The sequence below is a fragment of the Lissotriton helveticus genome, chromosome 8, assembly GCF_964261635.1.
Source record: "Lissotriton helveticus chromosome 8, aLisHel1.1, whole genome shotgun sequence".
Lineage (NCBI taxonomy): Eukaryota > Metazoa > Chordata > Amphibia > Caudata > Salamandridae > Lissotriton > Lissotriton helveticus.
This window is the reverse complement of record NC_136069.1, coordinates 185,775,865-185,797,398: the sequence shown is the minus strand read 5'-3', so window position 1 is coordinate 185,797,398 and position 21,534 is coordinate 185,775,865. Positions and strand designations below refer to the sequence as shown.

Genomic DNA, 21,534 nt, shown 5'->3' with positions numbered 1-21,534 from the left:
CGGTAACACCAAACCCCCACCTCTTTCATCTGAGATACACAGCAGTTCATCTTGAGGGACACGAAAAAAACTTTATACCACATACTTCCTTGCTGCTTCAACTTTGAGAAACTTTGGGGAAATGAATGAAAATAAATACATTTGCTCAAAAATGACATTGAATTGAGTCTTAGGCCAGGAACAAATAGGATAAAGGTTTGTAAAATGACAGTACCATCCAAACTCCACACCCCGTTGCTCGCTCAAGATCCTGTAGTATGTAACCAAAACCTCCCTTTCTCCATGCTACCACCAAGCAGGCCTGCTGCTCACTTAACTAATGTACCCACTTCAGTAGCCTTTGCTTAAGTGTGTGGCCAGAAGTTCGGATCTTAGTCTTTCATTCTTCTGGGCTGGTTAAAATTACCTCCATCGAGTAGGGTAACATTTAACATGTTACCTCTGGCAAGAAAATGCTTTGTCAGTGAATGTGAGCTTTAGATATCCACAAGGTATGGTTTGTTCAGGCAATTCCCACAGTAATGACTAATATATGTAACTGCTAACCGCCTCATGTCACCACCAGGAAGTTTAACATCATTCAAACATGCAAACCAACAAGAGCTGACACCATAGTATATATTGCGTATCCACTAAGGACACTATTGCGTTTACTGCGTAACCCCTGACATGAATGCCCATTAACCATAACTTGTAACTATCTGGTATGTAATTAACAGGAATCCCCCCACCCCGTAATCACTAAGCAATACCTCATAAATCTGTCAACTATTGTAACCCTCAGCACTGCTGTATTGTTGTTCATCATTCAAAGGATGTCTCCTAAATTGCTCCTTTACAACTTCACCAAGCTAAACATTATGCATGGTGTTCTGCTGCTTTGCTGTAAAAAGAAATATGTTCATATTAATAGACCCAAAATAAAAATCGCAAATTAACATTTTGTTTTAATAGATACTGGTTCCTCTGAAAATGTGTCTTTCTTATCTGCCTTCCATGCGATGTATATAAATTTGTTCCCTCCGTTTTTAGGTCAGCCATTAGCCAATAATTATTGATTTTAGTAAAATTCCATCAATAATATATTTACCTAAAGGGGCTTTCGGCCAGCCCATTTTCATCTGTTTGTTTGTAATTGTCATTCACATACCGCAGGGGGAAATGAGACAGCCCCATTAAGCTGTTGGCTAACTTTACTGATAGACGTATCCTTCTGTTTCAAAAGCAGCACATTCTCGCACAAAGTAGTCCGCGCCTTGGAATACTATGACAATGTGTACTTTTCGAGACTCAAATATTTTTTCACTTCAATCCATATTTTTTTTGTATTGGTGAGTGTCCGACAACTCCTCTAATAATAGAATCTGAAAGAAACACGTTAGTTAGATTCCTTACCTTAGAATAACCCCCAGGCGTCAGACTTGATCTGGAAAATGTTGCGTAGCAGGACTCTTGCGCGCCGTTAGGCGTAGTCTGCGGCTCCGCGTCAGTCGTTGGCGCTGGGATGACGTCGTCTGAGTACTTAGACGCCGCCCTCGCGCGCTGACCTCAGTTCTTCTTTTTTCCGCACCAGCAAGCACAGGTCCGGAGAAAGCAGTACTGTAGTCACTTTTTGACTAAACTTTTTTGATCATTTTTGATCTCTTCTCGAGTCTTCACGACTCTCTGTGCCGGTAGGGATGCCCGGGTTCAAGCCCTGTACCGACTGCGCCCGATTAATGTCTGTTACCGATCCCCACCGCCGGGGCCTGCATTGCCTTGGGGCCGACCATGACGACCGGTCGTGCCCCGACTGCCGGGCCTTGACGTTGAAGGCTAGACGGGAGCGGTCCTGTAAACACCTCGAGCTCCGGCAGTCGGCCCCGCGCTGCTCAAGGTCCCAGTCAAGGAGGGGGTCGAGGGACTGGTCGCGGGGCCACAGTCATCGAAGCTCGACAAGTCGACACCATGCGTCGGGCTTCAAGTCCTCAGGTAAGAGGCACAAGAAGTCGAAAGAGATGACATCGCTCTTCCGACTCCCCCCGACGCTCGCACGACGTGTCCGTGGATTCGGGCGACACCGCCTCCGCGGCTCTGCCGGAGCAGCAGGTGCCGCGACCAGCTCCATACCCGCCGGTCCCAAGGTGAACGCGACGCCGAAGAAGATCGAGGCCTTCCTCATGGCCATGAGGTCCCTCTCACCTCCGTCGGGTCCCGCGGTGCCTCTGGGCCCCGCGGTCCCGACTGGGAGTCCAGATGGGCTGGGTGCTTAGGCCCCGGCGCCGTCTGGTGCTTCGGCCCCGGCGCTTTCAGCGACCTCGGTCCCGACGCCGCAGACTCACGCTGGATTTGGTTCCGGATCCGGGTCGCTTTTGGTCGACCTCACAACGCAGTCAGCGTCGACCCCCAGGGTGTCGCCCCCAGCACCGTCCCTGCACGGCGGCGCCCCTGATCCTTCCTTCGGTCCGGATCCGGCGTCGACTGACGCCGCATTTGAAGCCGGCTGAAGAAAATTTCTTCTTTGATCCGGCTCCATCTTTTGACCCAGAATTTCAGGAGATTGAGGACGAGGGGGATTGGGAGGGGTCTGAGGAACCTCTGATACGTGAGTGTCAGTCCTTTCAGGACTGGACAGAGGAGCTAGGGGAGGCCAGTGGTCTTGATACCTCCCCTGACACTGGCTTGGTCTCCCCTCCTACCGTGGCTACGGAGGAGGGTGCTGCTTATAGTGTGGTGCTGACGCGGGCAGCCAAGGCCTTGGCGTGTACGCTCCCCGTCGCTACTGTGAGGTCTAACATCCTCACTGAGGTCCTTAAACCGCAGACAGGCTCTCCGGAGCCTCTGCTGCCGTCTAATGAGGTTCTCATGGACGTCCTGTTGGGCACCTGGTCCAGGCCCGCTACAGGCCCCCCTGTAGATAGGAACGTCGCCAGGCGCCACCGCCCAGCTCCAGGCGACCCTAGCTTCCTGTCCACCCACCCCACCCCAGAGAGCCTGGTTATCCAGGCCTCTACTTCCCAATCCGCATTCCCGACTGCACCACCAGATCGGGAATCCAAAAGGTATGAACAGTTTGGAAAGAAACTCCCTCAGTTGTGGGTTGCGGTCAGTCAACACCGCTTGCCTTTTAGGCCGTTATACCCACTCTCTGTGGGATACCGTTGCGGCCGTGCTGCCAGAGTCCCCGGAGGAGGCCCGGGCGAAGCTCGCTCAAGCCCTTACGGAGGGACGAGACGCAGCTCGGTATTCCATATGATGTGGGCTGGATACCACGGACTCGCTGGGCAGGGCGACGGTGGCGGTTCGCCGCCACGCCTGGCTTCGATCCGCCAACTTCTCGGCCGATGTCCAAAACACCCTCATGGACATGCTGTTTGATGGCAGCCACCTCTTTGGTGGCAAGGCAGATCATGCGCTTGAATGCTTCAAGGACTCCAGGGCTACGGCCAAGCCCTTAGGCCTCTCGGGCCAGCGTCAGCAGCAGTCTGCCTTTCGCTCTTTTTGAGGCCAAGGAAGGGGTGCCCCTTCACGTCCTGCCAGCCACGGGCCGCAGTCTAACATCCAGCGTGGCAGTGGACGTGGTAACGGCAGTGCCAGGGTACAACGGTGCGGCCAGTCCACATCCACCCCTGCAGCATCCGCCTCAAAGCCCTCCTAGTCCGAGCTTTCAGGCCCATTTGACGCCAGTGGGGGACAGTGTCCGCCATCACCTCCTCCACTGGCGCACCATCACTTCGGACAGGTGGCTGCTGCAAATCGTCTGAAGGGGCTACTCCCTCCCCTTTGAGGCGACCCCTCCAGCCATGCCACCGCAGTACCACCGCGTGTCGGGGGATCACTTGCAACTTCTGCAAGAGGAAGTGTCGGCCCTCTTGGCCAAGGAGGCCATCAAGCGCGTTCCTGGGCTAGAAGTAGGGTGTGGTTTCTATTCCCACTACTTTGTTTCCCAAGAAGGGCAAAGGGGGCCTACGCCCTACCTTGGACCTACGGATCTTCAACGGCTTCTTCCAGAAGGAGAAGTTCAAGATGCTGACTCTGGCTCAGGTCTTAGCTGCCCTGGATCCCGGAGACTGGATGGTAGCATTGGACTTGCAGGAAGCGTATTTCCACATCCCCGTCCTGCCGGCCCACCGGTGTTACCTGCGGTTCATGGTAGGCCACGAGCACTTCCCGTTCACCGTGCTCCCCTTTGGCCTTACCAGGGACCACGGTGGTCGCAGCTCATCTGCGCAGGTTAGGGGTGTCAGTCTTCCCCTACCTCGACGACTGGTTGTTGAAGGTGGGCTCGCCCCAGACAGTCAGCCACCTTCAGACTACGGCCGACCTCCTGCACTTGCTGGGGTTTTCCATCAATGTGCCGAAGTCACACCTGTGTCCCTGTCAAGGGCTCCTCTTCATCGGAGCGGTTCTGGATGCGCCACAGTTTCGGGTTTATCCTCCTGAACTGCGGGTTCGGGATATTCAGGCTCTGATTCCGATCTTTCAGCCTTTATCCCGGGTCTCGGTCAGGTTCACGCTGCGGCTTCTGGGGCTGATGGCCTCCTGCATCCTTCTGGTGCATCACGCCCGGTGGGGGATGCGGGCTCTGCAGTGGGACCTGAAGTTTCAGTGGGCCCAGCATCAGGGCAACCTGTACGACCATGTCCGGATCTCGGAGGACACTGTGAGAAAGTTGCAGTGGTGGCTCACGGACCGCGATTGGGTCAGCGGCAGATCCCTCTCCCTTCCCCAACTGGAGTACGTAGGTTCGAGGCATGTGGGCTGCTGAATTCATATCTGTGCATAGATCGCCGCCTAGTGTTGGGTCCGGATGATTGCACATTGTTGTCCTGGAAGAGTCTCGAAGTATCACGAGATAGGTGGCTCCTCCCTCGGACTACAGTGCGCATGGGCATCCTCTCCATCCTCAGATTTTTTTTCCGCCATTGGGTTCGGATGTACTTTTCTACACTCCAAGTTCGGACTCAACAAAACTTCTCTAAAGTCCAAAAGGCCTTCGGATCCGTCGATATTGTTCAGCGCTCGGTACCGATACACTTTTTGAACTTCTGTTGCACCCCGCACGTCGAATCGGGCCATGAGGCCTTCTCGACAACACGTGGACCGACCGTCGATGGAACTAAGTCCATTCAAATACTGCCCGCAGTGCAACTCCAATTTCCCGCACACAGATAAGCATCCTGTGTGCAACAATCGCCTATCTCCAGATCACAACGAAGAAAGTTGCCTAGCCTGTGCCCAGTTCCGGTCGAAAACGACGGGCGGCGAGGCAAGAAATGCAGAGGTCGGCGCCAGAACCCGACAACATCTTCGACGATGAGGCAGACCTAGCTAGCGCCGAAGACTCGGATCAAGAAGAACAGCAATACTCTGAGCACGACTCCGAATATTACCTCGAAGAGGAGGAACAAATCGTTGATCTCGAGGAATACGATCAAGACATCGTAGCGGTTGAAGACGACTCCGATGACGACGAGGGGCGAACCGTGAGTACACCGCCCCATATAGACACTACACCGATATCAGAGGCTCCGGTCGAGGCATCGCCAGCAGGCCTTAGCCAAGATCAACATCCTCGTTCTACAGCCCTGCCATACCGCCCAGCTAAGAACATACCAAAAGAGCCTTCTGAGACACGTTATACGACACCGGTTTCATCAAAACCGAAACTCGTCGACAATACAGCTTCGGACCGACCGTCGTCGAACCGAAAGTGATTAGGCCGAAGGGCGTCGAGCCGAAGGCCACAGTCCCAATACACCCTTCGAAGCCAAAGACCGTCGAGTCGACATCGAAGACAAAAGCTATCGAGTCGAGCTCGAAGTCAAAAGCCGTCGAGTCAACCTCGTGGCCAAAACACGTCGAATCGACACCAAAAAAGCACGTCGACTCGACCCCTAAGACAAAGCATGTCGAATCGAGCAAAGCAGCCTCAACTTTCGACAAGGGGAAAAAAACGGTCGATGAAAGCAAAAGGCCTACGCCCAAAAGTAACATCGAACCGAAAGTGAAACCAAAGGTGGACGAAAACAAGTCGGTCGAGCCGAAGCCCATCGATCTGAAAAAGGGCATTGAGCGAAAACCACACACTCCGAAAACACCTAAAGAAACTGTCGAACCGACTAAACCTCTCGGTCCGAAAAAGGTGGTGAAGCCAGCCAAAGACGTTCAACCGACAAAACCTGTCGCAAAGCATCAAAAAACGAGCCCACCACCAAAAGCGGTCGAATTCAATAAAGCTATCGACCCGCAAAAAGTGAAACCAAAGGCTACGGCACAGAGGCCAAAAACTGTGGAAGAAGAGATTATTCATCCAGACTCATCCACAGAAGACCAGTCAAAACTGTACATTGACCCCAAAACTGGTAAAGTGACTGTCTACACAAAAAAGAAAAGACCTCTGCCAACTGAAGACTTTGCTAAAATTCCCCTCAAAAAGAAAAGAGACTGTGCTACCTCTCCTATACTTTTTGAACCTATCACTCCAGCTATGCCTACCACTCCATATGCCCCAACACCACCTGCACGCTCTGACTACAACCCAGATGAAGATCAGGATGCAGATGTGGGGTTTGGGTATCCACAAAACCCAATAGGAGACCCAAATTTACAGCCATGGGGTGGGGGAGGTGAACCAGATACTGAAGGGACTCTGCCCATTACAGACCCTGCAGTATACCCAACTAAGCCATCACCCACAGAAGATACAGTGGCCTTTAATTCTTTACTAGATAGAGCAGCAACCTACCATAATGTAGATATGCACTCTGATGCTATTGAAGAAGACTTTCTCTTTGATACATTAATAACATCTGAAAGACATGAAAAACTCTCCCCATGTTGAAGGGCGTCTTAAAACACGCAAATGACATTTTTAAGGACACTGCTAGGGCACGGGTCATAAACCCTAGAATTGAAAAGAAATATGGGCTGCACCTATAGACCCTACATACATCAGGGGGCAGCTGCCCCTAGACTCCCTAGTGGTATCTAACGCACGTAAGCGCGCAAATTCCCAGACTACTGGAGAGGCTGCTCCTCCAGACAAGGAGTCAAAGATCTTTGAGGCATCAGGCAAGAGAGTGGCAGCTCAAGCAGCAAACTCATGGAGAATAGCCAATAGACAGGCCTCGCTGGCCAGATATGATAGGGCGCACTACGACAGTTTGGAAGACATTCTCCAACACTTACCTGATCCTTACAAACAGCAGGCAGATAAACTTGTACAGGAGGGAAAGCTCATCACCAATGCCTCAATTAAATGTGCCCTAGACGCGGCAGACACTGCTTCCAGATCCATCAATACAAGCGTGCTGCTAAGGCACCATGCATGGCTTTGCATATCAGGCTTTAAGAATAAAGTCCAATCCACAATTCTTAATCAGCCCTGTGAGAAGTTGGCCTGATATGCAGTGCTCACTATTCTTGTGAACACTATGTATCAGTCCAAACAGCCCTTATTGATGTTTGGTTGTAAGTCAACCTGATAGACCAGCTATCCTAGTAGCATGGACACGTGCAGTCTTTAGGCTAAACTCTAGAGGGCGTGTTAAGCCAGCTGTTTTACCATCACATATACCCCTTGAACACCAAGTGAAAGGACACCACGCAAGTTGTTATGAAAAATAAAGTATATTTATTTATAACAAGACTACCCTGGCTCTTTATGAGACAGGGAGCTAAGCACACAACAAAACTCTTAAAGAAATACTTAAAGTCGCACAATTTACACAAATGCCCGAGGGGCACGAAAAACCATATACTATATAAGTGGAATGCGAAATACTAGCAGGTAAGTAACTATTCTCATAGGCTTTAGAATCGCTAGGACTGGACTACTGAACCTTTAGATTACAAGCAGGAGGCCTAGGGACGTCGTGTGCAGAGTGGGAACTCTCACGCGTAAGGCGGGAAAAAGTCTATGGAGGCTAGTAAAAGCAAAGTTAGTGTTTTCGGGCGAACCCGACTAGGTAGGTCAAAAACGCAAGTGGTTCTAAACACTTAGAGAGTTGGACTACGCTGGAGCACCGGAGTACTCGGTTTACCTAGCCCAGGGGCTGCGGCTGCATAGGGTTCAAATGTCGTCGGGTTTCTTCGTTGATGAACCAGGAGCCTGAAGAAAGAAGTTGCTGGCAGGCGACCAGTGAAGAAGTTCTTGAGGATCCAAGCCTGGATCGGGAAGAGGAAGACCTGTAAGCAGAGGGGACCAAGTTCTGAATCACTAGCCAGTGATTTAGGTGGGCACCAGAGTGGCACCGGGCGAAGTCACCTCAACCAGGTGAGTGGGCGGTGCTGGGCTCTGCAGTCTCTCGGACCAGGAGGCGTTGCCGGCGACCAGGATGGAGGTGCGAGCTGTCCCACGAAGATATCTGCTGTCGACGTCGCTGGACCCAGGATTGGGGCAACAAGTCTTGGCAAATGCAAGCCCACGCGGTGGACTCAAAATGGCGTCTGGAGTGGACCAGGAGGGTCCAGGGTGCTCCTCTGTTGGAGGGGAGCAAGGGCCAGTCTGGAGCAACCAGACCAGCGGTGTTTGTCGTCGAAATTCGTCGTCAGAGGGCCACTAGCCAATGGGCAAGCGACCTGGACAACGCGGTGAGCAGTAAAGAGCAGAAGGGCCCCACGCAGATCTCGTGGATGCAGGGGAGCTGAACTTCGGTGCTGGAGCTGCTCAGGGTTGGGGCTTCTCTTACCCCAAAGCACTCGGTCGAGGGTCACTCGGGAGTCGTGCTGGGCAAGCGTCGTGCAGTCTTGAAGATGGCCGGTCCCTCGAGGTCTCGTCACACCCACGGGTCTCAGCTGGGCTGAAGATGCATGTAGAGGTCAGAGGTGCCAGGGAAACCGGTTCTCGTCGAGCTGGGCAATCTTGATCCGGAGGAGAGACTTACAGCAGACCGCGATGCTTGGATGGTGCCTGCTGCTGCAGGGTGACTACTCCTTAGTCACAAGGGAGAAATCTTAGGAAGAAGTCTTGAGTTCCTTTCGTGGAAAGTAGTTTCAGGATTCAAAGATGATCTAATTTGGAAGGGGGCCTGCTCCTACCTTTATCCTGCAAAAGGGGGCTGGCACGCGACTAAGTCCTGCCCTATGGGTGGGACTAGGAGGGGGGTGGTTACACCCCTCTCCTTTGCCGGGCTTTTCCCCAGATCAGGGGCTGGAGTGCCCCTGGAACTGGTTCAAGCCGGCCTATGCATAGTGAGCACCGGGGTGCCACTTGCAGTCACCTTCCTCTAAAGCCCTGCCTACCTAGGATACACAAAATCCTGTCTGGGACGGTGCTGGCACCGCCCCTGGCAGGAAACCCTTTGTCCTTGCCTCCTGTGCTGGGAGGACTCCCAGCAGCAGGAGGGCAGACTTGTGTCTCGGTGGCAGCATCCATCTTGTGGAGATGAGATTATGTCTGACTTTAACCGGGGTTACAGGTTACCAACATGTCGTGTCCCTCTAGAAGGGTGGAATGCTAACCCCGTCGCCAGAATTTGCGAGGGGTTAGTATTCCAATTCGTATGACACCTTACTCGACATGTTTTGATAATGTTATACCAAAGTTAGCATATGACCGCGAGGTACATAATGCACTTAAGAGTATATGGTATAGCGTTATCATGGAACAGCTATTAGGACTTGGTTCCGCAAGCTGCAAACGGGCTCAGCTCATGCCAGAGCACCATTTCACATTATTCCACGCACTCTGCCTTCAGGATTGTTAAGGCCTGCCATAGGAGTGACTGATAGGAATATATGTGCCCATTTTAGGTTTAGATATAGGAATACTATATCTAAAGCAAAGGGTGATTACACCACCTTGCCCCAGCTGTCAAGCAGCCAGTTGTGTCTGATTTAGTTAGTCAACTCAGGGGTGGCATAATACATGCTGCAGCCCCTGGGAGACTTCTGGGTGCACCTCAGCCCTGGGTACAGGGACTTGGAGAGGGCCCAGTGCCAATTCAGTACCTGGGTACAATTTGGAGTAGAGAGAACAGCTAGGCTGTGGGTCTGATTAGCAGGCCCACAGCCAGGGAAAGTCGTAAACCAGTGAAGCAAAAAGCAAAAAATCTGGGTGATCATAGGATTGCAGACCCTACTCTCCTACAAGCCCATCAACCCAGACTTTTTATTTGGTCCAGCAGTTGACTCAATTCTGGACAAAATGAAAAAAGATGCGGAAACAGCGAAGTCCATGGGAGCTCTCCAGTCCCAACAACACCGGGGCTCCTTTCGTCGCTCCAATTATAGAGGAGGAGCGCGAAGTAATACATCACAGCAATCCTCCACCTACAAGAGTAACACACAATCCACATACAACAAAAACACAAACAGGGGTGGATATAGAGGAAATAACACCAAAGGAAGGGGTCATGGAGGCAATGCAAATAGATCCTCCACTAACACCAAACAGTGACTTCTTGGCACTACCCCCAGACCATATAACACCGGTCGGGGGCAGACGACAACAAGTTCTGCCAGTCTGGTTAAATATCACTACAGACAAGTGGGTCAGGCAAATTATCCAACATGGCTATTGCCTCCAACTCACCTCAACACCACCCAACATACCACCCGTGCACCGTCCAATGTCACAGGAACATATAACGCTACTGCAACAAGAGGTCATCAGTATGCTGCAAAAGGGGGCCATAGAACCAGTCCCACTACATCATCAGGGAACAGGAGTATACTCCCTATACTTCCTGATTCCAAAGAAGGACGGGTCTCTCAGACCGATATTGGACCTCAGGCCCCTCAACCTGTACATTTTGTCGGAGCCTTTTCATATGCTCACTCTCCAGCAAGTCTTACCATTGCTTCGCCAGGGAGACTACCTAGCAACTCTAGACCTGAAAGACGCATACTTTCATATACCAATACACCCTGCTCACAGAAAGTACCTAAGGTTCACCATTCATGACAGCACTACCAGTTCAAAGTCCTACCATTTGGTGTCACAACAGCTCCACGAGTGTTCACCAAATGTCTAGCTACAGTGGCAGCACATCTCAGGAGGCAACACATCCATGTGTACCCTTATCTGGACGATTGGCTAATACACGCGCCATCAGCCCAGCAATATGCCAACCACATGTCAAAAACCATCTATCTTCTGCACAGTTTAGGATTTTCACTAAACTACCCAAAATCACATCTGCAGGCCTCCCACGTCCAACAATACCTGGGAGCAACAATAGATACACTGGCAGCAAAAGCATATCCCAACGCAGCACGGATCAAGGGAATGCAAGCGTTAATCCAAACGTTCAGACCCCAACACTCGTTACCAGCTCGAGTGTTTATGCAACTAATAGGCATGATGGCCTCGTGCATATTCATAGTCCCTCATGCCAGGCTATATATGCGTCCGCTCCAAGAGTGCCTAGCAAGGCAGTGGAACCAGGCTCATGGGCAATTAAAAGACCTAGTGTTGGTGACCAGTCGAGCATACAACTCTCTGCATTGGTTGAATCCACAAAACCTTTGCAAGGGACGACTGTTCCAAGAGCCTGTCCCACAAATAGTGTTAACCGCGGACGCATCCCTAATAGGATGGGGAGTCCATGTCCTACACTACACAGTACAGGGACACTGGACTGTACAGCAGAAGAAACTGCACATCAACCTCCTAGAGTTGATGGCAATCTTTCTAGCCCTAAAAGCTTTCAAAACACACTTGTGCAACAAAGCCGAGTTGATCCGGACGGACAACATGACAGCTATGTATTACATTAAAAAATGAGGAGGAACACACTCACCACAGCTGTCGCACCTAGCTCAAGCAATGTGGAAATGGGCCATTCAGAGGAACATGTTTCTCATGGTGGAGCACCTCCCAGGCAAGGACAATCAAGTAGCCGACCTGCTCAGCAGACACAGCCAACAGATGCACGAATGGGAAATTCACCCCACAGTGCTCCAACCATTCTTCCGGACGTGGGGACACCCGGAGATAGATCTGTTTGCCACAAGCGAAAACGCAAAATGCCAGTACTTTGCCGCCAGATTCCCACATCCGCAGTCGCAGGGCAATGCGATATGGATGAACTGGTCAGGCAAATTTGCGTACGCTTTTCCCCCAGCTCCATTAATACCGCTGGTGGCACGCAAAATGCGCCAACATTCGCTAAGACTGATCCTAGTTGCTCCCACATGGGCAAGGCAACCATGGTACACTACGTTCCTAGAACTGTCAGTAGTACCTCATCAAAGACTGCGACTCAAACCCAATCTTCTAACTCACAGCCATGGAGAAATCCAACACCCAGACCCGCAACAGCTGAACCTGGCGATCTGGCTCCTGAAGTCCTAGAATTTGGATACCTAGACTTGCACCCAGACTACATGAATATTATCAAAGAGGCAAGAAAACCCACTACCAGAGCATGTTATGCAGCAAAGTGGAAACGTTTCGTCATTTACTGTAGCAACAATGACATTAACCCACTTGATGCTTCTACTCAAAACATCATTTGCTATCTCTTGCACCTACAACGTTGCAATTTAGCCTATTCCTCCATCAGGATACATCTAGCTGCGTTAGCAGCATATCTTCAATACAGGCAACACCTTTCACTGTTTAGGGTGCCAGCAATTAAAGCGTTTATGGAAGGACTTAAACGCGTAATTCCTCCAAGACACCCACCTTCACCAGTCTGGAATCTAATCGTGGTTTTAACCAGACTTCTGGAACCACCTTTTGAACCACTACACTCATGCGAACTACAATTTCTTACTTGGAAGGTGGCTTTCCTTATTGCTATTACTTTGCTTCGAAGAGTTAGCAAGCTGCAAGCCCTAACTTCTCAAGAGCCATTCATTCAAGTACATGCAAATAGAGTAGTTGTCAGAACAAACCCTAAATTCATGCAAAAGGTGGTATTCCATTTCCATATAAATCAAACCATAGAACTGCCAGTGTACTTTCAAAATCCACAGGCAGTAGCTGAAAGGGCCTTGCACACTCTAGATGTCAAGAGAGCTCTGCTATACTACATAGACAGAACTAAGGCATTTCGTAAGACAAAACAGTTGTTTGTTGCTTTCTCACCGGAACACAAAGGCAACCCTATTTCTAAATCAGGTATAGCCAGATGGATCGTTAAGTGCATCCAAATATGTTAATTAAAGGCAAAACGCACCTTAACAGTTCCCCCTAGGGCGCATTCCACACGCAAGCTCGGAGCATTCATGGCTTTCCTGGGTAATATTCCTTTTCACGAAATTTGTAGAGCAGCCACATGGTCAACCACACATATATTTACCAAACACTATTGTGTAGATGTACATTCAAAACAGCAAGCTGCTGTAGGATAGGCTGTTCTCAAAACTCTTTTCCAGACTGCTGCAGCTAACACAGGTAGCCACCGCTAAGGGAGATACTGCTATACATTCTATGCACAGATATGAATTCAGCAGCCCACATGCCTCGAACAGAATATGCTACTTACCAGTATGCATCTGTTCTTGGCATGTAGGGCTGCTGACATTCATATCGCCCACCCACCTCCCCGGTGCCTGTCGCAGCTGCAGCATTCACTCTTTGCATGGACATCTTTTTCTGTACTATACTCCATCTCTGCCACAATGGCGAAAAACAATCTGAGGATGGAGAGGATGCCCATGCGCACTGTATTCCGAGGGAGGAGCCACCTATCTCGTGATACTTTGAAGACTCTTCCAGGACAACAATGTGCAATCATCCGGACCCAACACTAGGCGGCGATCTATGCACAGATATGAATGTCAGCAGCCCTACATGCCAAGAACAGATGCATACTAGTAAGTAGCATATTCCTTCTGTAAGATTCGCCCCTCCTGGGCTGGGTTGGCCACATGGGAGAGGCGGAGATCAGAGGACTCTGGTCTCCGGCAGAGTCCCGGCTCCACATCAACATTCTGGAGCTGCGGGCGATCCGGCTTGCACCGAAGGCATTCCTTCCCTCTGTCCGGGGAAGTGTAGTGCAGGTGTTCACGGACAACACGATTGCCATGTGGTACTCCGACAAACAGGGCGGGTGGGGTCGTGGACCCTATGCCAGGAGGCTCTGCGCCTCTGGCAGTGGCTGGAACATCAGGGCGTGACCCTGGTGGTTCAACACCTGGCAGGTTCCCTGAACGCCAGGGCAGACGAACTCAGCCGTCGGTGCATGATGGATCACGAAGGGCGTCTGAACTCTGACGTGGCGCAAGGTCTCTTTCAGCAGTTGGGAGAGCCTTGGTTAGATCTATTCGCCACAGAAGAGAACGCGCATTGTCATCAGTTCTGCGTGTTGGAATTTCCAAGGCGGCACTTGCTCGGAGACACTTTTCGACGCGAGATGAGTTGCGGTCTGTTGTACGCCTTTCCACCTATACCACTTCTGCCCAGAGTGCTGAAGAAGATCAGGCGCGACCGGGCCCAAGTCATCCTTGTGGCTCCGGACTGGGCACGAAGATACTGGTATCCCGAGCTACTCAGCATGTCAGTCAATCCCCCGATTCGTCTGCCTCTTCAGGAGGACCTTCTGTCGCAGCAGCAGGGGACGGTCCTCCACCCGAACCTGTCCAGTCTCCACCTCCAAGCGTGGAGATTGAGTGGCGACAGTTGAGGCCATTTGACTTGCCTCCTGAAGTCTGCGATGTAATTCCTGCAGCCTGCGATGTAATTCCTGCAGCCAGGCGTCCCTCCACAAAATTCGGTATACGCCTGCAGGTGGAACAAATTTGTGGCATGGTGCACAGCAAAGGCCTTGGATACACTCTCTGCCCCTCTTTCTGAGGTTCTCCTCTTCCTTCTTTCTCTTGCCCAGCAGGGCTGTGCTCTGGGCACTATTAAGGGCTACCTCTCTGCCATTTCCGCCTTCTTAAGGACACCTGATTAGCCCTCTTTGTTCAAGTCCCCCATTGTAAATAGGTTCTTGAAGGGCATCACTCCTATGTTTCCTCCTGCTCCTTTCGTGAAGCCGCAGTGGGACTTGAACCTTGTTCTTACTTATCTGATGTGCGCTCCTTTTGAGCCACTTCATAACTGTCGTCTTCTCACTCTTAAGACTGCATTCCTGGTTGCCATCACCTCTGCCAGGAGAGTGATTGAGCTCCAGGCCCTTTCTTCACAACCTCCTTTCTTTTCTGTCCATCCGGACAAAGTTGTGTTGCGGACGCGATCCTCTTTCCTGCTCAAGGTAGTCACAGCCTTCCACATCGGGCAGTCCATCACCTTGCCCACCTTCTTTCCGCCTCCGCATCCCTCGAAAGAGGAAGAGAGGCTCCACCATCTGGACCCAAAACGTGCGCTCTCATATTATCTGGATCGCACACGCCAGTTCTGGGTGGATGACCAACTCTTTTTTGGTTACGTGGGTGCTAAGAATGGACGGGCGGTGCACAAACGAACTATCTCTCAGTGGGTCGGCTTGTGCATCAAGATTTGCTACTCTTTGGCGACGAAGGAGCCTCCTGGTGGACTGAGCGCCCATTCCACTCGGGCCACGGTGGCTACTACTGCCCTGGGTTGGGGAGTCCCCTTGCAGGACATCTGTCAGGCAGCTACGTGGGCGTCGCTGCACATGTTTGCAAGACACTACTACCTGGACAGCCAAGCCCAGAGAGATGGCTTCTATGGCCGTTCCGTTCTCCGGGAGGTTGGTATTGTTGGGGTATCTATTCTAAAGTAAGGAATCTAACTAACGTGTTTCTTTCAGATGAACAAGTTACTTACCTTCGGTAACGATATATCTGTAAGAAACATCAGTTAGATTCCTTACCGCCCCACCCATCCTCCCCGATCTGCGAACCAATATCTAGGGTTAAGGTCAACCCTTTCAGGGCCCTAGTTTCATGGTACCAGTGTCTGTTTTTATCGTAGCTCTGCGTTTTTGGCGCGGAAAAGCTGTGTATAAGAACTGACATCAGCGCGCGAGGGCGGCGTCTAAGTACTCAGACAACGTCATCCCGGCGCCGACGACGGACGCGGAGCCGGCGCGCAAGGGTACTGCTACGCAATATTTTCCTGATCCAGTGTGACGCCTTGGGGTTATTCTAAGGTAAGGAATCTAACTAACTAATGTTTCTTGCAGATATATCGTTACCGAAGGTAAGTAACTTGTTCGTTTTTTCAAAAATCGCCACAAGACAAAATACGTATTGACAAAGCCAAAAGGCTATCCGCAAGCACCATACCTATTGGTATTGCCAATGGTTTTAAGTCAGATGGAAGCAGTCGGACACTCAAAGGCACTTAGGTAGGTGTTGCCTCTAGAGCCATTCGCACTGCTGTGCAGTGTGACAGGCATTAATGCATTACTGACTTTTGTACGACCTATACTGGCTCTTTGAAATGATTACCTTAATTCTTTTAACAAGCAGATTTCATGATTGAGGAATATGCAGGCAAACAGGTTTCCTGAAGAAGTGCAGCTACTTGGTAGATGCTTTTAACTTTACATTTGATTTGATGCATACTCTCTGACAGTATTGAAACTTTACAATCGATAAAAACATTCGGATTTCTCTGTTGATTTTCTTGATGATTCCCTTTTAGGTCTTTTGGCAGCAGATGTTTTCCTGTCACATTATCTGAATCAGCTACTGCAGCTTGACCTGGAATCACTCTGTAGTCTTTGGAACGAAACATATGGTAGCAGACTGAACTCTGTGATCACCAGCAGAGAATTATCTGAAGTAATAGAATATTTCGATGAAGAATCACCTGAGCTGAGACGGTGTCTAATATGGTTTTTAGAAGAGTATAAAGAACTATTCCAGTGTCCAGTTCTGCATCAAGCTTTGGATAAATATTTTAATATAATTGGTAAGCACCAAGAAAATCACATAGTTCTGAGTTCTTGAAAACCTTTTGTATAGACTAATTTTGTCTGCATGATTCTTGGGAATTGCTTGAACTATATTTAAAAAGTTCCCCAACTCGGAGTGAATGTGAATACACGTTTGTACACTTAACCCAAGAATGTCAGTCAGGAGGTTAGATTGAGTATTCCATTTTAGTTTGAAATATTTTTATTAGTAAAGATATAAACAGAACCAAGGGTACAATCGCACTTAATATCATACCACCAAATGAGTCCAGATGTCCTGTTCAATAAAGGTAAATATAAACACACAGATGAAGTTTCAACTCAGCTTTCTCCTGCACGGCAGATCTCTTCAACAGTCACTATGGCTCAATAGAGCTCTTTGAGGGAAAGTAGATTTTCAGGACACACCAGAAACTCCTGAGCATCACCCCATTAAAATCCGGTCATCCTGAATCCAGACCTAAACTCTTGGAAGACCCTCACAGAAAGATATTAGGAGAGCATACATTTCCTCCCTTTTATGCTCCACTCTCAATTGTTCAAGTAAGCGCACCGATGCAATGAGTCCGCTCACCACTGTGTTGCATTCGACCTCACAACATGGTCTTTTCCTGGATAGCGTTTAAAGGTCCTCCTTGTGACCTCCTACATTGAAAGTTGCCCAATAGACGTAAAGCAGATTGTGAGAAGAGTGTTCTTTTTATGCTTTGTTGTCTCTCTTTGAGAATTGCCACTAGGGGTTGTACTTTTTCTTCCTAAAATATCACCTTTACATTGTACTCTGTACCCTGTTGGTTATTTCTTTCTACTTTTTGTGTTCTTATGCTGTTTCACTGTAAGCAACACTCCTAGTTCTTGTATCATCTACCTGGGTAAGAGCCACCTGCTTAGACCCATCAAATTGTTACAACGTACCTAGAAGAGTCAAATATCCTCGACAGATGCAATTCTTCCATGTGGAGGCACTGAGTAATCTTGATTCTATCAGTAGATAAAGTTTGATTCATGCAAGACTATTGCAAAAAGGGGACTGTGATCTTTTTAGATCTTTCCACCATATTTAACACTGTTAACCATTGTCTTTTGTAGATTGGGTTTAAGAGCAAGGTGTTAAAATGGTTTGATTCACTTCTAATAGAGCGCAATCAGATTCTGACAAGGCTGTTCCTTGGTGTGAAGTTGTCCTCTGGTCATAGTAATCTAGTGAGCCTCCCTCTCTTGCAGCTTAAGATAGGACTGGTATACTGTTTTCATCTAGTCAGTGATTTGTTTATGGGTGTCTTGTCTACAGTCAAAATGGTCAGATATAACACTGTTGGAATAGAATGACAGGGTTGTAGGAGGTGCATTAACATGTAAAATGAAGGAAACTTTAATGATAAACACAGGAAAACACAGGAAAAAGCACAATAGAGGGGCAAAGAAAAAATGAATGAGATTGTAAGTTAAAAAATGAATAAAAAGGATGAGAGAACAAATATGAGTACATAGAGTAATGAAAGAAGGTAGACCAAGGAAGATGGAAAGGAAGGAAGGCAACATGACAGCAAAGAATGAAGAAAAAGCGAAAGGTCGGATTGAAAAGGGAAAGAAAGGGCGAAGGAATGTAAGGATAGAAGGATAAAGGGATGAATATGTGGAAAGTTTAAAGGGTAGAGTGAAAGGATTAATAAGGGATGGATGGAGTAAAGAACCAAAAGGGATAGGTGAGTGCAAAGATGGATAGATGTGTACATGGAAGTATTGGTGGGTGAAAGGATAGATGTATATATACATGGGTGAAAGGGTGGCTGCTTGTTTGGGTAGGTGCATGAACAAAAAGATGAAAGGATGGATAGCAGGAGATTGAAAGGGTGAAGGGAAATCTTCTAAGGAGGGTTTGCATGCTTGGTGTGATAAGAGGATTTGTTCATGTAAGAGGTGTTTTCATTTTCTTGCTATTCTTTTGCTCATTTCAATACATTGTTGGACAAATAGGTTCCAAATATCTGTTTAACCAACTGCTCCCTTTGTCCCTCATGCATGGTTGTGCTTCCCAAACCATACTGACTATCAAATCTTTGAAAGTACTGATTAACCAAGAGGCTACAGCTTAATTCAGTGGTCATCACCTGCTTCTGATGTATGCCGCTTCTTGCATTCCTCTGACTGGGCTGGGCATTTTTGTTCACCAGTAATGACTCCAGTGGCACCAGATGGGACCAATGTTCAGTCATGATATCACCTGAGTAGATTAGGTGTCAATCTGATAGAGATTACTAGCTGCAGATTCCTTCACGTAGAATTATCCCCAGGTGTGAGACTGGATCCGGAAACTCTTTTGCCACAGCATCCCTGCGCGCCAGGGACGGGCCGACATCACAGGACTCCGTCCAGGCGTCGTCCGCGCCGTGACGTCAGCAAGGTCACATAAGACTCACCCCAGCCTACGTTAGTTTTTTCCTTTTCTGCGTGCAACGTGGATCCGGTCCTTGCTGCGGGCCTGTTTCAGGCCCTTTTTTCTCTGATTCTTTTGGAGAACAGTGTGCGAATGCCTTCGGGCTTCAAATCTTGTACATTTTGTGGGAGTCTTATGTCGGCGGCGGACCCGCACCTCATTTGTATGTGGTGTTTGGGGGAGGACCACAACACCACTGACTGTGATCATTACAAGTATGGGGTGACCCAAACAGTCTGTGGACCTGGGTAATGTACGGTATAGAAAACAATGGTCCTCAAACAATAATTTAACCAATTGGTTTTATTAGATTGTTTCCTTAGTGGGGAGCTAGAGAAAAGTTAGTGCTCCATTTGGCAAAATGTCCAACACCATATCATTCTTTGTTTAGTACATACATCTGTGTACAAATGAAACGTACATTTTCAGAAACAAAAATGAGTGGATGTGCAGAGACTTCAACTTTGTAAGTCAGCAACATGAATTTATTTTCATTCCAACCATAATTTGCATTTATCATCAGATAGTCAATGTGGTTGCTCCAAGGGGGAACGTGCAAAGGAGTGCTCGAAAGTTTCTGGTGAGTGGGGAAGTATTCCCAACGTGAAATTAGAGAAGAAAGTAGACCGATTCAAAGTGAGATTGATCAAGTGTATCAATCAGGGTGTACTGGCCCAAAGGTCTATTTTACACGGTCTATTTACAATTGTTCGTACAATCACAGATTGTAGTCATCTGTGGCACGTATTGGTTAGGGGATCGGTGGGTCCAGATACCGGGGGTGGGCTCGTCGACGTTTCGACTCGATTTGTGGCTTGTGGGAGAGTTGAACCTTTGCCTGCGAGTCTTCCTCAGGACAGTATGGGGGTGGGAAGGGGGGCAACCACCTCGTGGTTATGAGCCCTCATCTAATGATAAGGAAAGAAGCTATGCGTCATCTACTCCAAATCAGCACATCCACACATAAAACCATTAGGGGGGTCAATAAACGTTCCTGACCCTCACTAGACATAGTGGGAAGGGGTAGTTGTATCGTTGGTTTGTTCAATATCTTCTGGATGCCTGAGAGATCCGTCCTAGAGCCAATTCAATTGGCGGAATCTGTGTGAGTAAGGATCAAGCATTCACTAGATGATTGACAAAGAACAGTATCTGTAAGCCAGCTGGTCTATGACACTCATTCCCCGTATGCTTCCACAAAGTAAATTCACGAGAGGATAATGCCAGCTCTTTCTACAACCAGTATATGTCAGCCTACAGGTGATTGCCACTAAATAGCCATGTGATTCCACCAATTTAATTCCATGAGAAAATTAAAAATAAAAATAAAATTGTACGGTTTCCAAGCCAGAATCGAACACAATATACATGTCAAAGCGGCGTGTGCCGGTGACCGCACGTCTACTTGGTGTTGTAAATTGGCAGACTCAATCGTCAATCATGCTAGCCCAACTGCATCACCATATCCCGTCCTACATACATATCAAAAGGCAGCTTCAGAGGCCCTAGTTCAACAGGCAGTCTCTCTAAAGAATCAATCAGTCCGTGGGTCTGCAAAAGCCTTACAACCCCTTCGTGGGCTAAAAGGTTTCAAGTTAACTACTGCTACCGCTCACTTGTGCAGGGCTGGATGTCTGCTGTAAGTGTCCGCTGTCGAAGACGGAGGCCGCACCCAGCGAGCGCTCGCTGCTATATGCTCATCGGGGCTGATTCATGCGCGTGGAGAAGAGAGGGAAGGAAGACTATGGCTCTCGGTTAACTCTTCTGATACGCTAGTTGCGGAAGTGTGTGCAATCACTTGTACCATGATAAAAATCGATTAATTAGGAATTGTACATTTCGGCAATAGCATTCCTTTGTGCAGCAATAGAGGTATGTTTTGAGGCATGAATTACGAAATGTACCAGTGAGTTGTACATTTTGGCTATAGCATTTACCAGGGCATAGAATTGTGCAGCACTATAAAATACACGTTTAACTGGACAAACAAAGGTGACGTATACAATATATACATGAATCACATATACAATATATACAGTGCTAATTGCAGTTAAGTCAAGTTGGTATAATACAAGGAAAAAAAGGGAATACAAACAAATTATTGCATAAAAAATGTGCAGACTGATGTCATATTGAGGGTAGTCCTCATGGGGATTAGGTCACTATGAGAGCCTCTCTCAGAGCCCAGGCTTCTAGGGGTAGGGCGTAACCTAGGAGAATGACCCCGTGGGTAATCTAGATTAGTGTCTAGTGCCAGGGTACGTCGTATCTGATCTAGGTGTCAGTGAGGACTGCTACCTGCTGTCCCATCTCCTCAGATTGTCAGTCCCTTTT

General features: G+C 48.8%; 1 protein-coding gene across 5 annotated transcripts in view; it reads left to right on the top strand.

Moving 5' to 3' along the window:
• TTC3 (tetratricopeptide repeat domain 3) overlaps positions 1-21,534 on the top strand; it is a 1,911,479-nt gene that overhangs the window by 837,620 nt on the left and 1,052,325 nt on the right. For all 5 annotated transcript variants that reach the window (XM_078656864.1, XM_078656865.1, XM_078656863.1 and 2 more), the window contains one exon: positions 16,490-16,759. In XM_078656864.1, coding sequence (XP_078512990.1) covers positions 16,490-16,759 — 270 coding nt within the window. The remainder of the gene's footprint in view (positions 1-16,489; positions 16,760-21,534) is intronic.